The sequence below is a fragment of the Monodon monoceros genome, unplaced genomic scaffold (genome assembly GCF_005190385.1).
Source record: "Monodon monoceros isolate NGI ecotype Baffin Bay Population unplaced genomic scaffold, NGI_Narwhal_1 Super_Scaffold_16, whole genome shotgun sequence".
Lineage (NCBI taxonomy): Eukaryota > Metazoa > Chordata > Mammalia > Artiodactyla > Monodontidae > Monodon > Monodon monoceros.
In genome coordinates, this window is record NW_021703772.1 from 51,578,965 (window position 1) to 51,598,971 (window position 20,007).

The following is a 20,007-nucleotide window of genomic DNA, read 5'->3' on the forward strand; positions in this document are numbered from 1 at the left end:
CCTAAGCTGTTTACACATGATAGAAATAACTAAGTGGGAAAAAAAATTGCAGATAAGAAATTGAGCATTAATGTTTTATTTGGTATGACAAAAATGTGACTTTTTGGTATTGGGATTGGCATTTATCTCTCAGTAAGTGATAAGTTTAGAATTTCCTCTATAATTCTTTGACTAGATAATTCTATTTCTTGTCACTCTTGATAAGTGTATATATTTAGGAACTTAAACTTTTATGCTAACATGTTAAGTCATAATTCTTGAGGATAGTAATGCATTGTGATGGTTTTTCAGTAAATTACTGGTGCAGCCCTATTTGTTTAAACCCTGGTTTAACCTGATTATTAACAATTAAATTGTGTTTTCTTCTTACAGTTAAAGTGTATTCAAATTTATTGGTCCCTTGCTTCACAGATTTATCTCAGTATGTGGTATATTCAAACAGAATTTTGTATTTTTAATTAGGGGATTAGATAAGTAATTCTGAAGAGCTGGAAAAAAAATTGTTAGACATCACATTGCTTAACCATCTAATATACCATAAGTGTGTGTCTACACTCTGTTGTGGGAGCCATCTATCAGGCAGGCTTGTTTTTCAGGCAGTATTTTAAAGAGTGGACATGTGCAGGAACTGTGAGCGCAATTAGCGCCAAGCAGATAAATCCATCTCTAATCCTGTTTACGGTCTGCATCAGACAGATGTGCCAAGATTGATTTAGACAAGCCCTGGGCTTACAGTAATATTTTTAAAAGTGCCATTCACTGTTCTATTTCTGTTAAACCTTTGCTAAATATTCTTAAGTGTTGTTGGTTTTACTCTTCTTGTTAACCACTGTAACCTACTTTAAGCAGGTCCTGCTTTGCTTTCATGGTGACAGGGTAACCTGCCAGGAGAGGTTATCTTTATTCCTTGTAATTAAATTGACTTTTCCCCCCAAGAAAATACAACAATAGGAAGTGGGTGCTGAATTAAATAAATAGCATGATATCCAATAGACGTATACTTAAATCCCGTGCTGGAACAGATGGTCCCCAGCATCTATGTAAGTAATGTGAGAGGACAGTTAATGTTCTGAAACAACTAGCTATCACCAATATGATCCTAATGAACCAATAGATTTCAAATAATAAACCACTTGCCACAAAGAAAAACATATATAAATGTATATCATCTGTAAGGTTTTAATTCTCATAATCTGAGAAAGTGTCTATAAGTGATTCTCATATTTTTATCTACTATTATCAAATATCAATTTATGGATAAAGTTTGACTTCATATTTTTCACCAATAAAGCTATGTTTTAACATTAAGGTAAAATTAAAGTTATATTTAAACTATATCCCCCGAAGTATGTTTTTTTAAATTAAAAAAATATTTTTAATTCCTCTTTTACATACTGTCTGCATGTGTTAGGTTGTGCATGGAAATGTGGCTTTTGCCACATTATGAAAACGTTTGCTTTTATACATGGCAGAAACTTGTTGTATACTCTAACAGAGGTGGCTGGTGTGGGGATTGAAGCAGCTATCTTGCAGATGAAAAAGTAAGCAGAGATAAAAGACCTAAATATGTTTCAGCATTTATAAATTTACAAATAAAATAGGTTATAAATCAAAAGCAGTATTTTTCTGATTCACACAGAATAAAGAGAGTCTGAGTCATTCTTAAGGTATTACTTATAAAGGGGTGTAGATAAGTGGTCAATTTTTATAGACCCTAAAACAGTAGTCTTCACTCTGAATATGGTTTATTTTCTTTTTTTTTCCTCTTTAATCATGTTTTTCATAAATATTTGTATTTTCTAAATGTGTCCCAAAGAGTAAATGTTTTGGTATGGGGGTTGAGGAGAAACAGTGACCTTCTTAGATTTTTAGCTTATCCTATCAGATGATCTCTAGAACCTTCAGCCTTCACTGGGGGTTAGCCTGAGGGCTTTCCACCTAGAAACCTGAGGACCCTTTGGCCTTAGCTCTCTTTCAAGTCTTGGAAACCAATGTCCTGTTGCCCCGCAGAGCCAGCTGGCCCACTGCTTATATCTTAAGAACTTCAAAAAACAAAAATCAGACATAGACAAGCACCATCTAATCTGATGATGGATTAAACAATATTTAGACAGTTCCAAGCCATTAAATAAAACCATTTTAAATTCAAGTTCACAGAATTCTAACAAGTTTTAATCCTAAAGACCATATTCAGAAGAAGAAAATAATTTTCTATAAAACTAGTATACACATCTTCACATGTTAGGAAACAGTTTTATTCAATATCAGGTGTATCCTGTGATTAGAGAGAACTGGGCAGATTTACTCATGTCATGTAAATGATTAACATTGGAGAAATGAATAATAGGCCAGAATTACTATGTAGGAAATTGGCACCTGAGAGATCTCTATAGCTGCTGAGAAAAAGAGAGTGCTGAAGAACATTTGCATATTGTTAGAAGTTTGTAAAACAAACAAAAACTATTTTATTCACAGATCAATTATCTTTATTTTCATTTCAAATAAAAACAAAATGTTTGTTCTAAATCTGTAGTTCTTCCTCTTAGTTTCCTGTTGTCACCCTGGCAAAGAGACCATGTGAAAACCCCAAATTTGAATCAGTGGGCAAATGTGGGAAGAGATTAGAAGGCTGAGCAGGGAAAGCAGGAAATACTACTCAGAGAGTTACAGGGATTTTCAGAATTTTCACTTCTGTCAGCTCCTGGTTGCTACATTCTCACTTTCCATTTCCTTGAAGGTTACCCTGAAGTTTCAGATGAAATACAGTTGACCCTTGAACAACATGGGTTTGAACTGCATGCGTCCATATATATGCAGATTTTTTTAAAATAGTAAATAGCGGGTGGTTGTTTGCGTCCTTGGGTGTGGAACCACACATGGGGGGAACTGTGGATACGAAGGGACAGCTATAAATTATATGCGGATTTTTGACAGCACTGAGGGTGCGGCCCTAAGCCCTGAGTTGTTTAAGGATCAACTCTGCTACTCAGTTAAGACATGTCGGTGGGGCTTCCCTGGTGGTGCAGTGATTAAGAATCCTCCTGACAATGCAGGCGACACGGGTTCGAGCCCTGGTCTGGGAAGATCCCACATGCCGCGGAGCAACAAAGCCCTTGCACCACAACTACTGAGCCTAAGCTCTAGAGCCCGCGAGCCACAACTACTGAAGCCCATGCACCTAGAGCCCGTGCTCTGCAACAAGAGAAGCCACTGCAATGAGAAGCCCATGCACAGCAATGAAGACCCAGTGCAGCCAAAAATAAATAAATTTATTTTAAGAAATAAATAAAAAAGACATTGGTGGTTTGCTGTTTTCCTACAGAATAGTTAGAGACAGAATAATGGTTTGCCTACTGTTTTAAGTTTGACTAGAATAAAAAACAGATCCAGAGGGTCAGACGAGTGTGTGTTTACTTGAAGAAGGTCCTTACTAATGTGAAATGTGGGTAAAGACCAGCCAAATTGCTTGGATTTAAATCTTGGATCTGGCCCCTACCAGATGTATGACCGTGGACAAGTTATGTAAACACTCTGGCCTGAATTCCTTCTCTTTTAGGAAAAAGCATCTACCTCAGGTTAGTAGATCCACAGGTTAAGGATTAAATGAGATAATAGATGTAAAGTGCTTATGGCAATGATATAGCACAATGATATAGCACATGCTCATTAAATATTAGCTACCCTTACATTTTAGAAAATGGGATTTTTTTTTTTTTGCGGTACGCGGGCCTCTCACTGTTGTGGCCTCTCCCCTTGCGGAGCACAGGCTCCAGACGCGCAGGCTCAGCGGCCATGGCTCACGGGCCCAGCCGCTCCGCGGCATGTGGGATCTTCCCAGACCGGGGCACGAACCCGTGTCCCCTGCATCGGCAGGCGGACTCTCAACCACTGCGCCACCAGGGAAGCCCAGAAAATGGGATTTTAACAATTAAAACTATGATCAGGAACTATTTTAGGATAAGCAAAGGAGACATCTTTTTCAATTAATTACAGAAATACTTTCATTGTAGGAAAATTAGAAATTCATATACGCAAACTAAATCACAAACTCATTCTCCTTCCAAGTTTTCATATGCATCTTCATACATATGTGCATATGGAAATATATTCCACATGCATTATGTGTTCAGTAAATATATACAAAACAGTAATGGAAATGTGCACTGTTTTACACACTTTTCTAGTCAGATTTCTACATTTTAATGACTGAATTGCATTCTGGTATATGACTCTGCTTCATTTATCAGAACCAATACTCTGTTATTTCATATTTAGGTTGTTTCCAAGTTTCACTCAAATAATGCTTGGGTAAGCATTCTTTTAGCTAAATTGTGCATGTTACTTATTCCCTTAGGGTAAATTCCTGGAAGTAAATTGCTGGATCAAAAATATGCATATTTTAAAGCATTTTCCCTTCTCTCCATTTTTAAAAAAGTATAAAATGTAATGCTGACTACAGAGAGGGAGGATTTTAAGAAAAAATTAATCTTATACTCCCTCATATCTCTCTTTTCATGGGTAACCACTGTTTATTTTCCCCTTGGGTTTCTTCTCCTTTTAAAGAAATGAGATCAAATTTCTCAGATTATTTTGTCACTTGCTTTTATTCCACTTATTCATACCTCTTCACATGAGTGTCTTTCCAGATTAGAACACAAAGATCTAATTTGCGCATTTGTGAGTTGAAGATTATGATTAAACTGTTCTCCTATTGAAGAACATGAATATTGCTTCAAATATTTTTGCTATTATAAATGCTGCAATTAACATTTTGAAATCTTTTGATACGTATTCCCAACTTGTTCTCCAGCAGTTACCATTTTTGCATTCCCACCAGTGCTGGGACTGGTTCCCTTTACCGACACCATCACTGAGCATTATTTTTGATCTTGTGCCAATCTATAAGGCAAAAAATGGTATCTTGTTGTTTTAATTTGCATTTCTTTGATTACTAATTAGATTGAACTTTCTTATATGTTCATTGGTCAATTTGCATTTCTTCTTTTGTGAAATGCCTGCCTGGGCCTTTTATGTACTTTTCCACTAAAGTGTTTCTTTTCTTGATTAAATAGATTATTTAACTGTCATATGTTGCAAATATTTCTGCCCAGTTGGCCTTTGTTTGTGACTTCTTATGGGTCTTTAGGACTTTATTGGCATTAAATAACTTCTGTGTTGAGTATCTCAGTCTCTGTAATGTCTGCCTTTATTGCCATGCTATGGCTTTACTAATTTATGGTTATATAAAGTTCTTTCTAATCTAGGAATATTGGTGTATATTATGAAATAGAGATCTAGTTTTTCTTTTCTTTTTTAAAGATGAACCAGTTCTAAATCACCTTTTACTGAATATTTCCCACTGAACTTGGATACTACCATTATCACATTAGTGACTTAAAATATTTACAAGTATTTCTTTGGACCATTCATTTATCTATCCCTAGATGTTTAAATTATTATAGCCTTAAAAAATAGTATTTTATCTGACTGTGTATGTACTTCCCCTCATTACTGTTAAAACATTTTCTTCATTAATATATTTATTCCAAGAAAATTTGCAAATCGTTTGATTAGGTTCCTTGCCCCTTACATCAAAGAAAATACCATTGAGATTTTGACTGGAATTGCATTAATGTAGTTATTAATAATGAGAATACTGGCATAAAAATATGTAATCTTCGAACTTGGTATGCCTTCATTTATTCAATTCTTTGTCTCTCAGTTTATTTTGAATGGCCTTTTCCACCCGAGCAAGTCCAGGATCATTTTGCTAAATTTGTTTCTGGATAATAATTTGCATAGGATCTCTTTATCTCCATTATGCTTTCTTTCTAGGTATTGATATATTTGTAACCAGCTTCCTTACTGGCTATTCTTATTAGTTCTATTAGTTTTAAGTTGACTCTTTTGAGTTTTGTGAATATATTGTGATACTATCTATAAATAGTTATAGTTTCAGCTGTCCCTCTACCCCTTCCACCATCAGTTGTTTTTATTTCATTTTCCTTATGTATGATAGTGACCAGAATGTCCAGAATAATTGAGAATAGTAAGAATGATAATAGGTATTCTTGCCCTGTTTCCGTAAATTTTTCTAGTTTTCACTACTAAGTTGGATCTTGGCTGTTGGTTTAGTATCTTTAAATTTGCAGTTTACAAGAGATTTTAACTAGGAATAGTCATTGAATTGTTTACTGCCAAAGTAAAGCACACACGGCAAGGGATTCAGACTAATATAGGACTTCGAGTGAAAAGTGTGTATTTCATCCCTCTGTTTTTTTTCCTCAGTGGTCCTTCCCTCCCTTTCTACTTCCCTCCTTTGGAGCTCTTATTTGCTGTATGTTTGACTATGTAAATACTCAAATTGATATGAGACGCAAGGTTATAACGAATATTATAAGTTTAGCCTAGAAGAAATTATTTGTAACATATATCATGCATATATAATAAAGGATTAATTTCAAGAATATTTGAAGGACTCCTACAAATTAGAAGAAATAGACAAGCAACCAAATAGAAATAGGGAAATGCATTTGTAGAGGCAACTCTTTTAAGAAATACAAATGAAAAATAAAAGATGTTCAACTTTGTTGATTGTTTAACTGATTTTTGGAAAAGTACTCACAGATATAATCAAGAATATAAATGCCTTTAGGGTAGGTAAGTGCTATGACCTATCTATAACATTTAGCTGTATGAAGCAGACACCCAGCAGCACCCATATATGGGAGGCCAGTTTCTTTACACTTCACAAGGTATCATTTGCCATACAGACAGTACATACCACAGGGTGAGGATTTGTCGGGACCTTTGAAAGCCTGCTTCATTCCATTCTTTTTTTTTTTTTTCTTTTTTCTTTTTGTGGTACGCGGGCCTCTCACTGCTGTGGCCCCTCCCGTTGCGGAGAACAGGCTCCGGACGCGCAGGCTCAGTGGCCATGGCCCACGGGCCCAGCCACTCCGCGGTACGTGGGATCTTCCCGGATCGGGGCGTGAACCCGCGTGCCCTGCATCGGCAGGTGGACTCTCAACCACTGCGCCACCAGGGAAGCACCGATTCCATTCTTGAAGGTAGAGGAAGGATGTAAGATCTCCCTGGCCCCTCCCAATTGTTCTAGAGACCCTGGCCATATGCCTACCTGCTCAACAAGTGCAAATAACTTGTACTAAGCCCCCCAGCTGCAGATATCTTAATGATGATTTACTGTGAAAGAGCTTGGTTTCCCTCATATATAACACATACTGTCCAGCTTTTAGTTTCTAAGATATTCTTCCTGAGAAGGAACCAGGGCTCCTTGAGGAATCCAGATGAACTTGAAACACTATGCTGTTATAAGAAAGAAAGGTTATTTTAAAAGCTATTGGGATATTGTAACAAAGGAGGCAGATGGGAGGAACTCTCACTGGTCATTCTGTACCAATTTGGAGTATTCAAGTGGAAACAAGAATTTTAATTAATTGAAAAGTTGAGTCTGTAAAAGGTCCTAACTTTATTATATGATCAAAGGGAACAAACCATCTAAAATATGCTAAAGTTGCATTTTCAAAATGTGTTCTAGGACCCTCTCAGGGAGTTTGGGAGGTCAAAGCTATTTTCATAATTTTATTAAGAAGTTATTTGTTATTTGCACTCTTATTCTCTCTCGAGGGTACAGTTGAGTTTCCCAGAGGCTGAGATATGTGGTGACATATTTGCCCTGATGGCTAATACAGTGTGTGCTTTGTATTCTTGTGTTTAAAAGAGTCTCCGTTTTGATGTCTAATATAGTAAATATCAATAGATATAACCTCCATAAACAAAAGCTATTTGGGGCCCCCAGTCTTTAAGAATGTAAATGGGCTCTGAGACCAAAGAGATTGAGAGCCATTGAACTAGAGAAAAGTCAATCTTACCAACATGGGTTAATCCATTAGTACTTACAGAGAAGTGGGTGGGTTGACTCTGCTCATGAAGGCACGTGGGACATTTTGGCTTCTGATGGTACATTATTTTCACTCTGTTGCTTAAGTGATGATTGTAGTAATCGTGATGGCTGTTTTATTTTCTAGAATATATAAATGTTTCCCATTGAAGTGATACTTTGAGGGTATTGATTCTCAGGTCACCGGGTGACAATAGAAGTAGACGGTACGCAGACCTGAAGCTTGAGCTTTCTGAGGAAATGACAGGCCTGAAAATTTGCCCGTGGGTTCACCCCATCCCACTGCCATAAGCACTGAGAGAAGAACTTGTCTTCGTTTCTTTTTCAGTGGTACATGTGCTTTGGGAGTAATTGGGCTGTTTGCAGAATGGTTGGGAAAGGCCCCCAAACTCCCTGAGAATGCAGAGAAAGAACTTCTTAAATCACCTGAAAATTTTTGCTCCAGTCTGAGAATATCTTTATGCCTGCTTAAGGCCTAAGAAAGCTGAGAGAGGGCCTCTGCTTCCTGGGGCTATTTTAGCGCTGGTACCATTTCTACATCTGTTTCTATTGATTTCTTTGTCTCTTATCATGGCTGGTAGTTTTCTGCCTTTTTACACGTGTAGTGATTTGTGATTGAATGAGAGCAATTGTGAATTTTACCATTTAGAGTTGCTAAATATTTTCGTATTCCTGTAAATGCTTTTCTTTTTTTTCTTTTTTAACATCTTTATTAGAGTATAATTGCTTTACAATGGTGTGTCAGTTTCTGCTTTATAACAAAGTGAATCAGTTATATGTATACATATGTCCCCATATCTCTTCCCTCTTGCATCTCCCTCCATCCCTATCCCATCCCTCTAGGTGGTCACAAAGCACGGAGCTGATCTCCCTGTGCTATGCGGCTGCTTCCCACTAGCTATCTGTTTTACGTTTGGTAGTGTATATATGTCCGTGCCATTCTCTCACTTTGTCCCAGCTTACCCTTCCCCCTCCCCATATCCTCAAGTCCATTCTCTAGTAGGTCTGCATCTTTATTCCCGTCTTGCCCCTCGGTTTTTCTGACCATTTTCTTTTTTTTTTGTAGATTCCATATATATGTGTTAGCATACGGTATTTGTTTTTCTCTTTCTGACTTACTTCACTGTGTATGACAGACTCTAGGTCCATCCACCTCACTACAAATAACTCGGTTTCGTTCCTTTCTATGGCTGAGTAATATTCCATTGTATATATGTGCCACATCTTCTTTATCCATTCATCTGATGATGGACACTTAGGTTGCTTCCATGTCCCACAACTGACAAAGGATTAATCTCCAAAACATACAAGCAACTCATGCAGCTCAATATCAAAAAAACAAACAACCCAATCCAAAAATGGGCAGAAGACCTAAATAGACATTTCTCCAAAGAAAATATACAGATTGCCAACAAACACATGAAAGAATGCTCAACATCACTAATCATTAGAGAAATGCAAATCAAAACTACAATGAGATATCATCTCACACCAGTCAGATGGCCATCATCAAAAAATCTACAAACAGTAAATGCTGGAGAGGGTGGGGAGAAAAGGGAACCCTCTTGCACTGTTGGTGGGAATGTAAATTGATGCAGCCACTATGGAGAACAGTATGGAGGTTCCTTAAGAAACTAAAAATAGAACTACCATATGACCCAGCAATCCCACTACTGGGCATATACCCTGAGAAAACCATAATTCAAAAAGAGTCATGTACCAAAATGTTCATTGCAGCTCCAGTAAATACTCTTGAGCTTTGTTCTAGGATGTTAAGTTACTTGGAAGCACTTGAATCCTTTTGAGGGTTGCTCTTAAGCTTTGTTAGGTGGAATCAGAGCAGCCTTTGGTCAGCTCACTAACGAGACAATACTTTTTTAAGTGCTCTCCCCAAAGTCCCACAAATTTCATTATTTTTCCACTTTGGCTGGTGGAAACACCTGTGTGATCTCTGAGTGTTGTTCTCTCTAATCCTTTGGGTAATTCTTTCCCTGGCCTCACACATATACAGATCCATGCTCAGCTGAAGATTCAGGGGGAAGATCTACAGAGTTCTCTTTCTGTGCGGCTCTCCTTTTTATAATAATTTTCCAAGTGAACTCTAAGTCATCTTGGCTTTCCTGGCTCCTCAGTCCTCCTCAGCTCAGGGAGACAACCAGACTCCACCAGGGTTCCGCTCCCTGTGGCCTGGGACAGTCGGCTTGTAATCATATGGCTTCTTTGTTTTCCCTCTCTCAGGGATCACTGTCCTGTGCTACCTAACGTCCCATGTCTGAAACTGATGTTTCCTTCCTCTGGTGTGCTCTTTTAGTCGTTTCAGGTAGAAGGTAAAAGCATTCCCTGTGATTCCATGTGGGCCAGAGTGGAAGTTTTGAAAGTACTATTTTTAAAGTATAAAACACTTCTACTTTGAGGGTCAGTTGAAAAAGTCCGTTATCACAACAACAGGTGTTTTCTGACCTGTGTTTAAACATAACCAGTAAAATTTCATGCCACTATAAAATAAAGTCTGACTATAATAAGATTCAGGTGGATCTTTCTTTTTAGAATAGCAGGCATTCATAATGCTTTCTGCTCACAGTAATCTTGCTCTGTTTCCTTTTTGCATATGTGTTACTTTCCCTAGAATGTAAATTTTCTTTCCTTTACATGTTGCCTTCAGCAACCTGTCATAAACTCACTTCTGTTAGTGAATTCTCTTCTTTCCATTACTTTACTCTGTCCTTGTAAGTACCAGGAAGCTCTTGCATGATACTAACTTATTATTATTGAAATGTTGCTTTGTTTATGTTCCTGGAATTCTTCATACATTGAATATTCTCAGATTCTGAATGTCCTAGGCCTTGTGTGGCAGGGACTCCCTTCCATTTCTTCTATTTATGGGAAAATAGACCCAATTTTTCTTTTTTTTTCCCCACCCATCTCATACAGGACTTGACATAAAGCATAATCAGTAAAATAACAGATGATAACGATTTTGTGGGTTTTCACTATTTATTATTCATACATATAAGATATAGACACAGTGGTTTTGATTAGAAAATTTAATTTCTTTTCAGGTGATTCCAAGTATAATTTTCTACATAAAGAAGAATTTATTGAACTCAAAGACATATTCTCTGTCAAACTGAAACGGCGTTATTCAGTTAAACAGCAGAGAAGTGGTACTTTACTAGGAATCACACTCTTCATATGTTTGAAAAAGGAACAAAATAAATTAAAGGATTCTACACTTGATCTTATTAATTTAAGTGAAGACCACTGTGACGTATGGTTTAGACAGTTCAAGAAAATTTTGGCAGGTAAGTACTCCTTGTGGAGATTTTTAATGAGTCTAGTTTCCTTGACGTAGGTTATTAATCTAAACATGACACTGTATTTATCAGTACAGTAACCCTTGATTATGTTGAGGTCATTTGCTTCTATTGTTAGTTTGTTAAGTGTTTTTATCATGAAACGTGTTGAATTTGGTCACATGCTTTTTCTACATGAATTGAAATAATCATGTGGCTTTTTCCTTTCATTCTATTAATGTGGTGTATTACATTGATTGATTTTCATATGTTGAACCATCCTTGCATTCCAGGAATAAATCCCACATGGTCATGGTATATAATTCTTTTAATATTTTACTGAATTTGGTTTGCTAGTATTTTGTTGAGGATTTTAACATTGATATTTGTGAGAGATATTTGTGTGTAGTTTTATTTTCTGCTTTTATTATCTTTTTTTTTGACTTTGCTATCAAGGTGATGCTGACCTTATAGAATGACTTAGGAAGTAACTGTTGAATGACCGCTTCCTTAAAGAAACTTTGATAATCTGAAATAAAACAGTTCTTAAATATTTTTTTCACTTGTTATTTTTCTATTAATGTTTCTTTTGAGCTTATATTAGAATTTGCTTTTCTTCCACGTACACATTGATGGCAAGTATGTACTGGATGGCTTGAGAATAACAGTTTTTTTTTTAAATTGGAGTATAGTTGATTTACAATATTGTGTTAGTTTCAGGTGTACAGCAGTGTGATTTGGTTATACATATATATAAGAGTGTGTGTGTGTATATGTGTATATCCCTTTTTTCTCTTATTTTCTGTTACAGTTTATTACAAGATATTGAATATAGTTCCCTGTGTTATACAGTAAATTCTTGTTGTTTATCTGTTTTATATATGGTAGCGTGCATCTGGTAATCCCATACTCCCAATTTATCCCTCCCCCCCTTCCCCTTTGGTAACCATAAGTTTGTTTTCTATGTCTGTGAGTTTGGGTTTTTTAAATAAGTTCATCTGTACTATTTTTTAGATTCCACATAAAAGTGATATCATAATATTTATCTTTCTCTGTCTGACTTACTTCACTTAGTATGATCATCTCTACATACATGTTGCTGAAAATGGCATTATTTCATTCTTTTTTATGGCTGACTAATATTCCATTGTGTGTGTGTGTGTGTGTGTGTGTGTGTGTATCACATCTTCTTTATCCATTCATTTGTGGATGGACACTTAGGGTGCTTCCATGTCCTGGCTATCGTAAAAAGTGCCTCCATGAATATTGGGGTGCATGTATCTTTTCGAATTAAAGTTTTCATCTTTTCCAGATATATGCTCAGGAGTGTCATTGCTGGATCAGACAGTAACTATTTTTAGTTTTTTGAGGAACCTCCACACTGTTCTCCAGAGTGGCTGCACCAATTTACATTCCCACCAACAGTGCAAGAGGGTTCCCTTTTCTCCACATCCTCTCCAGCATTTATTATTTGTAGACTTTTTGATGATGGCCATTCTGACTGGTGTGAGGTGATACCTCATTGCAGTTTTGATTTGCCGTTCTCTAATAATTAGTGATGGTGAGCATCTTTTCATGTGCCTGTTGTCCATCTGCATGTCTTCTTTGGAGAAATGTCTATTTAGGTCTTCTGTCCATTTTTGGATTGGGTTGTTTGTTTTTTGAAATTGAGTTGTATGAACTGTTTGTATATTTTGGAAATTAAGCCCTTGTCAGTCACATCATTTGCAATTCTCTCCCAGTCTATAGGTTGTCTTTTGTTTTTGTTTATGGTTTCCTTTGCTATACAAAAGCTTATAAGTTTGATTTATAGGTCCCATTTGTTTATTTTTGCTTTTATTTATATTGCCTTGGGAGACTGGCCTAAGAAAACATCAGTGCTATTTATGTCAGAGAATGTTTTGCCTATGTTCTCTTCTAGGAGTTTTATGGTGTCATGTCTCATATTTAAGTCTTTAAGCCATTTGAGTTTATATTTTGTGTATGGTGTGAGGGAGTGTTCTAACTTCATTGATGTACACATGGCTGTCCAGTGAGGATAACAGTTTTTTGAAGATAATATTTAAATTGTCTATATTTCAGGGTAGATTTTTCTGAAGGTAATATCCAGAGAAAAGAGAGCATTTACTAGAATATTATCTCCTTTTGAATTCAGTTGTATCTAAAATTTCTGAATGGCACTTATATTTTACATTTTAAATAAAGTGCATGAACACAGATATAAAGCAAATTGGATTTCTAAAGGTATCTAGGTAAAGTATAATCAAACTGAGTTTTAGGACTTTTTTCTTCTCATAAACTTGTAAGTCTTGCTTTCTTTTTTTTTGTTTTTTGTTTTGGCCATTTCTTCCTGTTTGCCAGATTGATCAAGGTAGAGGCAGCTGGTGTAGTTGATGCACAGCTTGGGGTAAGATGACTCAGGACAGAGATGGGTGCCAGACAAAGAGCAGGCACATGGCGAGGTTAGAAATTTTCAGGCCAGGAATCATTGATCAAGAAGACTGAGGACCCAAGTTGGTCAAGGGCAGCCAACTGATACGATTTTATGCACAAAAGATGAGGTGAAGTGAAATATTAGAGCTAGGAGAACTGTTACTAAGTGGTCCCTTCAAGGAGACCTGATTGTTTTAAGAAGGCAGGAAACTACAGAGGCTGTAGTTTGGTTCATCTCTCTGGAAACATACAGAATATATATATATATAAAACTAAAAGTATTCCACTTTAATGGTGAGTCTTTTACAGTGTTCTTATTTTAAATTCATTTGAGAAGAGATAAAAGAAGTTCAAATGAAAACTTAATTGAATAAATTTCCTTACATGGGCAGGTACTCGTGGGACTTGAATGGTCTATAAAATAAGAATGTGTCATTTGATTAGGAGAGGCAAAGCTCTTCCTTGCACTGACGGTCTGAGGAGATCTCCCCAGGGGCTTATGAAGGGCTGGCTGAGTGATGTGAGAGACAACTTCCGCAATATATCTCACCCGTAAAACCAAAAGCAAGTAAGCAGAGGGCATCACAAGAAAGCTCAATTCCGTAAAAGCAATTTTATTGGAGTAGAGCAACTTGTCCAAACACACACACCCCACAAAAATACTGTGCACATATTTTTTCAGTTTAATGAATGACATTTTGGTTTGATCCAGGATTTAAATCTAGGCAATTATAGAGATGAATAAATTACATATTTTTTAAGCTATCATCCTTTGGGAATGTTACTTTTTGTACCTTTGATTTTGATAACAGTTGGAGGTAGTGAAATATATGAGGTCATATTCTCTGCCATGGTCCTGGAGGACAGAGCGATTTTGCTGATTAAAAGCAAATAGATTGACTTGAAATCAACCAATGCAAACAAACAAAACAGGTTTGAAATCATCTAATAAAAATGAAGGAACCGAATCAGGATGGTCTGAATGAATGGCTGTTCCATTTCTGCCTCTCAGTAGACTCAGTAGGTCCTATAGGAGGAGCCAACTCCTCAACCCCATGGCTCACAAAGACAGTTCTGGGTCAGTTTCATCATACGCAAATGCACGCTCAAGCCTCCAAAAGATCTCTGCCAAATGCTGCATAATACTGACGCTTCCTTTCTTAAGTTTGTAATCTTAGAGCGTTTTTGTTCATATTTCTTTTACTTTCAAAGCTAGGTAATCCAGGTGTTTATTAAAATGCCTATTGTCTGAGAGTCAAATACAATTGGCTCGAGGCTCTTTCCATAAATGGAGGTGGCCTGTGTCTTTCCCACTCTTTTTGGGATGAGGTTGATTGTTTACTTCTTCCTGGTCCTCTTTTGTTCTTATTTCCACAGAGTTGGGTCTCTTTGTGGATTATCTTTGTACCTCACATCCAGTGTCCCTATTCTGTACCATATATACTGCATCAGGTTTGGCAGGTAGTGATTGCTGGTTTCCAAAAACATTGTTTTACAGTCCCCAACCAAGGCATTTGTGTTTGAAATAGACCTGACGTAAGTTCAGGGGATGAGAGAAGTGTACATCACAAAACTATAAATGCCCTACATTTGAATTTTAGACATTACTATTTTAAGTCCAAAGATCTTGCTTTAACTGGTTCTGTGGCAAAACAGTGAATTAAAAAAATATATATTTTTCCACTGATTTTGAATATTGTCTTTAATCAGCAAATGGATTTTTTTCCTGTAAGCTTTTACATCTTTTTCTTCTTTATTCTTCTATTAAGACAAACATGAAGAAGGTATTGAAAGCCTCGACTAGTTGGTCTTTTAGTGAGATTAGTCTAACAATTGTAATTTTAGAATATTTGGATATTAAATGTTATTTTCAAATATGCACATTTATATTTTGAACTGGAGCAATGAATAAGATTTGATGAATTTTTGAGGAAAGAACAAATTGGCAGTACTAAAAGGAGGACGAAGCCAACTCTCAAATATTGATACTTGAAGTTTCAAGACATTGACAAAGAGTAGCCAGATTAAAAAGGGTTTATAAATATAAAAAAGGAGTCTTAGAACAGTTTCTATTTTTATTTGGAAAAAAATTAACTCCTTTTACATTCCAATTTTTAATAACACAGTTGAGCACAGTATCTTTTTTATTCTTAGTAATAGAAAAGTCACCATAACTTTATTGACTAATAGTCAATATAAGTTAATTCATCCAACACACATTTTGGGTCAGGCACTGTGTTAAGTGCTGGAAATACAAAAAAGAATGAAATGTAATCCTGTATGGAACACTCTTGCCCTAGGAGACAGACAAGAAAACTCGTATTATAAATGTGTTAAGGGCCACAATGAAGATATGAAAAATTTAGTAGGGAACATCACCATTGATCATTGAATCAGAAATTTAAATCTTAAAAAATTAAGGCTGAAATGTAGTCACTGATAAGCCTAATATGTAGTCATTGTGGTGAAAGTCATTTAACATAGTCTTTTCTGCTTTTTTTTATACCTGTGATGCAAAGATAAACATGCACAACCTTTAACTATAGCATGTGTGTACACTAGATGCATTAATTTTTATTCAATTAGGGTGTGATCCAGTCTGCATATTTGAGTTTCCTGGAAATGGTGAATTGCAAGCTTCTCTGGACCCTGAACCAACCTTTTCTCTAGGTACTATAATCTATACTTTAAAGCATATTCATAGGCTTTCTGACAGGTATCCCATATAGGGGGACAAAACAAAGTATCCCTAAGGTGACATTTAGGGCCATTCAAAACTGAAAGATTTTCAGGAGTTGAACTGGTTGATCTTCAGTGGAGGACTTAGGAGAATGGTGTGGAAATGAAGAAAAAGATTTTAGGGCTTTCCTGGTGGCGCAGTGGTTGAGAGTCCGCCTGCCGATGCAGGGGACACGGGTTCGTGCCCCGGTCCGGGAAGATCCCACATGCCGTGGAGCGGCTGGGCCCGGGAGCCATGGCCACTGAGCCTGTGCGTCCGGAGCCTGTGCTCCGCAACGGGAGAGGCTGCAACAGTGAGAGCCACGCGTACTGCAAAAAAAAAAAAAAAAAAAAAAAAAGATTAAAAAAAAATCTAAAGCCTTATGCCCAAGTAACTTGGAGAGTGGTAAAGTCATAAACAGGGTGAAATCCGGACACTGGTTGATTTGAAGGAAAGATGTTCTGTTGCAGACACATTTGGCATATATAACATCTGTTGGAGATGTGCAGCAGGCTGGCAGTTTGAGAGGAGTGCATGAAGAGGTGAAGAAGAGCTGATGTGATGGGAATAGATGAAAGACTGCAAGGAAGTAGTATACAGTTAAAAAAAAAAAAAAGCAAAGGGCTAAATACAGAATCTTGGGGGGATACTCATATATTAAAATAGGCAGAGGAGACAAAAGCCAGAACTAAAATAGAAGGAATGGTAAAAAGAAAAAAAAAAAAGAACCCTTTTATCATAAGACCATAGAATTTTGAGATTATATTTTGGTTTTTCTAATTTATTTGTAATATTTAATTGTTACCCAGAGACAATTGACAAAGGTATTTTTAGCCCCTATTTGACTGAGTTAGTTCTGTTATCATATTTTTCTGTTTCATTTTTAAATGCTAACTTCATGAACCATTTTGATTAAACACACTTTGTCCTTGTAATATAATTTGCTCTTAGCTTCTAGTTGAACAGCCTCCAGGTTTTCAGTTCTGAAAAACAAAGAAAATAGAAAAATTACTTAAATAAATATTTGGCTTTTATTCCTAAGAAGAGCAAGTTTTCCTAGTTTCCCAAAGACGTCAAATCTGTTTTCCATGTGATAATAATGATGGTTTTCATGGGATCCTTTCCTCAATAGTAAAAACCAGGGCTTCTAAACAATATTTTGTTTAATATTCATGTTGTCTTATGTAAGAAATTCATGGTGAAATATGTTTTGCTGTTTTTAAAAATCCAGACTGTATCGTGATTTATATTATCATGAACCAGGTAGAGTTTTTCTTAGGAGGAGAACATAATGATGTGAAGTTTTACTAGGATATGCTGCCAGATCATGTACTTATAAGGAGAAATAAACTGGAAATCAACAGTGTAATGGTTATCTTAAGATGAGCGTTTGTTATATATCAAAAGTATTAGAGCTTCAGACATTTCGTTGTACAGTATTTGAGTTAGCAACACCTGTCTCCCTAGGGACAAATTATTTTCTGCAAGGACATTTTGTCTGAAGTATGGGTAGTTTTTCCTTTGAAGCACCAAAAAAATGATTCAAGACTTTGGTTTATGAGCAGTTGAGTTGGACGTTAAAATATGAATATCACTTAAACATTTAAAAAATTTTTTTAATTAAAAAATTTTATTGAAATATGGTAAATTTACAATGTTGTGTTAGGTTCAGGTATACATCAAAGCGGTTCAGTTTTATATACATTCTTTTTAAAATTTCTCTTACATTACATGTTATTACAAGATATTTAGTATAGTTCCCTGTGTAATACAGTAGGTCCTTGTTGGTTATCTATTTTATATATAGTAGTGTGCATATTTTAATCCCCAAATCCAATTTACCCCCCCTTTAGTAACCATAAGTTTGTTTTCTATGTTTGTAAGTCTATTTATGTTTTGTGAATAAGTTCATTTGTATATATTTTTTTAGATTCCACAAATAAGTGATATCATGATATTTGTCTTTTTCTGTCTGGCTTCACTGAGTATGATAATCTCTAGGTCCATCCATATTACTGCAAAGAGCATTATTTCATTCTTTTTTATGGCTGAGTAATATTCCATTGTGTGTGTATATATATATATATATATATATATATATATACCACTTCTTCTTTATCCATTCATCTGTTGATGGACGTTGAGGTTGCTTCCATGTCTTGGCTATTGTAAATATTACTGCTATGAGCATTGGGGTGCATGTATCTTTTCAGATTGTGGTTTTCTCCAGATATATGCCCAGGAGTGAAATTGGAGGATCATATGGTAGCTCTGTTTTTAGTTTTTTCAAGAACCTTCGTACTGTTCTCCACAGTAGTTTACATTTGCACCAACAGTGTAGGAGGGTTCCTTTTTCTCCACACCCTCTCCAGGATTTATTGTTTGTAGACTTAAAAAAAAAAAAGTTTATATATTTTCTTATTAGAAATCCATTTTATACACATCAGTGTATACATGTCAATCCCAATCTCCCAATTCATCCCACCACCACCACCACCCTCACCCCCCACTGCTTTCCCCCCTTGGTGTCCATACGTTTGTCCTCTACTTCTGTGTCTTAATTTCTGCTCTGCAAACCGGTTCATCTGTACCATTTTCTATGTTCCACATATATGCGTTAATATATGATATTTCTTTTTCTCTTTCTGACATACTTCACTATGTATGACAGTTTCTAGATGCATCCACATCTTTACAAATGACCCAAGTTCGTTCCTTTTCATGGCTGAGTAATATTCCATTGTGTATATGTACCACATCTTCTTTATCCATTTGTCTGTCGATGGTCATTTAGGTTGCTTCCATGACCTGGCTGTTGTAAATAGTGCTGCAATGAACATTGGGGTGCAAGTGTCTTTTTCTTTTTTTTTAAATACCTTGTTTTTACCTTAATTTTTTTTAACATTTTTATTGGAATATAATTGCTTTACAATGGTGTGTTAGTTTCTGTTTTTATAACAAAGTGAATCAGTTATACATATATCCCCATATCTTTTCCCTCTTGCATCTCCTTCCCTCCCACCCTCCCAATCCCACCCTTCTAGCTGATCACAAAGCACTGAGCTGATCTCCCTGTGCTATACGACTGCTTCCCACTAGCTATCTATTTTACATTTGGTAGTGTATATATGTCCATATATAGACTACCACTCTCTCACTTTGTCCCAGCTTACCCTTCCCCCTGCCCGTGTCCTCAAGTCCATTCTCAAGTAGGTCTGCATCTTTATTCCCGTCTTGACCCTAGGTTCTTCATGACCATTTTTTTTTTTTTTTTTAGATTCCATATATATGTGTTAACATATGGTATTTGTTTTTCTCTTTCTGACTTACTTCACTCTGTATGACAGACTCTAGGTCCATCCACCTCACTACAGATAACTCAATTTCGTATCTTTTTATGGCTGAGTAATATTCCATTGTATATATGTGCCACATCTTCTTTATCCATTCATCTGTCGATGGACACTTAGGTTGCTTCCATGTCCTGGCTATTGTAAATAGAGCTGCAATGAACATTGTGGTACATGACTCTTTTTGAATTATGGTTTTCTCAGGGTATATGCCCAGTAGTGGGAATGCTGGGTTGTATGATAGTCCTATTTTCAGGGTTTTTTTTTTTTTTTTTTTTTTTTTTTTTTTTG

General features: G+C 36.2%; 1 protein-coding gene across 3 annotated transcripts in view; it reads left to right on the forward strand.

Annotated features, from left to right (window-relative positions):
- The window catches only part of CERKL (ceramide kinase like), a 142,353-nt gene that overhangs the window by 32,860 nt on the left and 89,486 nt on the right, over positions 1-20,007 (forward strand). For all 3 annotated transcript variants that reach the window (XM_029224449.1, XM_029224450.1, XM_029224452.1), the window contains exon 2: positions 10,981-11,223. In XM_029224449.1, the coding sequence (XP_029080282.1) occupies positions 10,981-11,223 (243 nt within the window). The remainder of the gene's footprint in view (positions 1-10,980; positions 11,224-20,007) is intronic.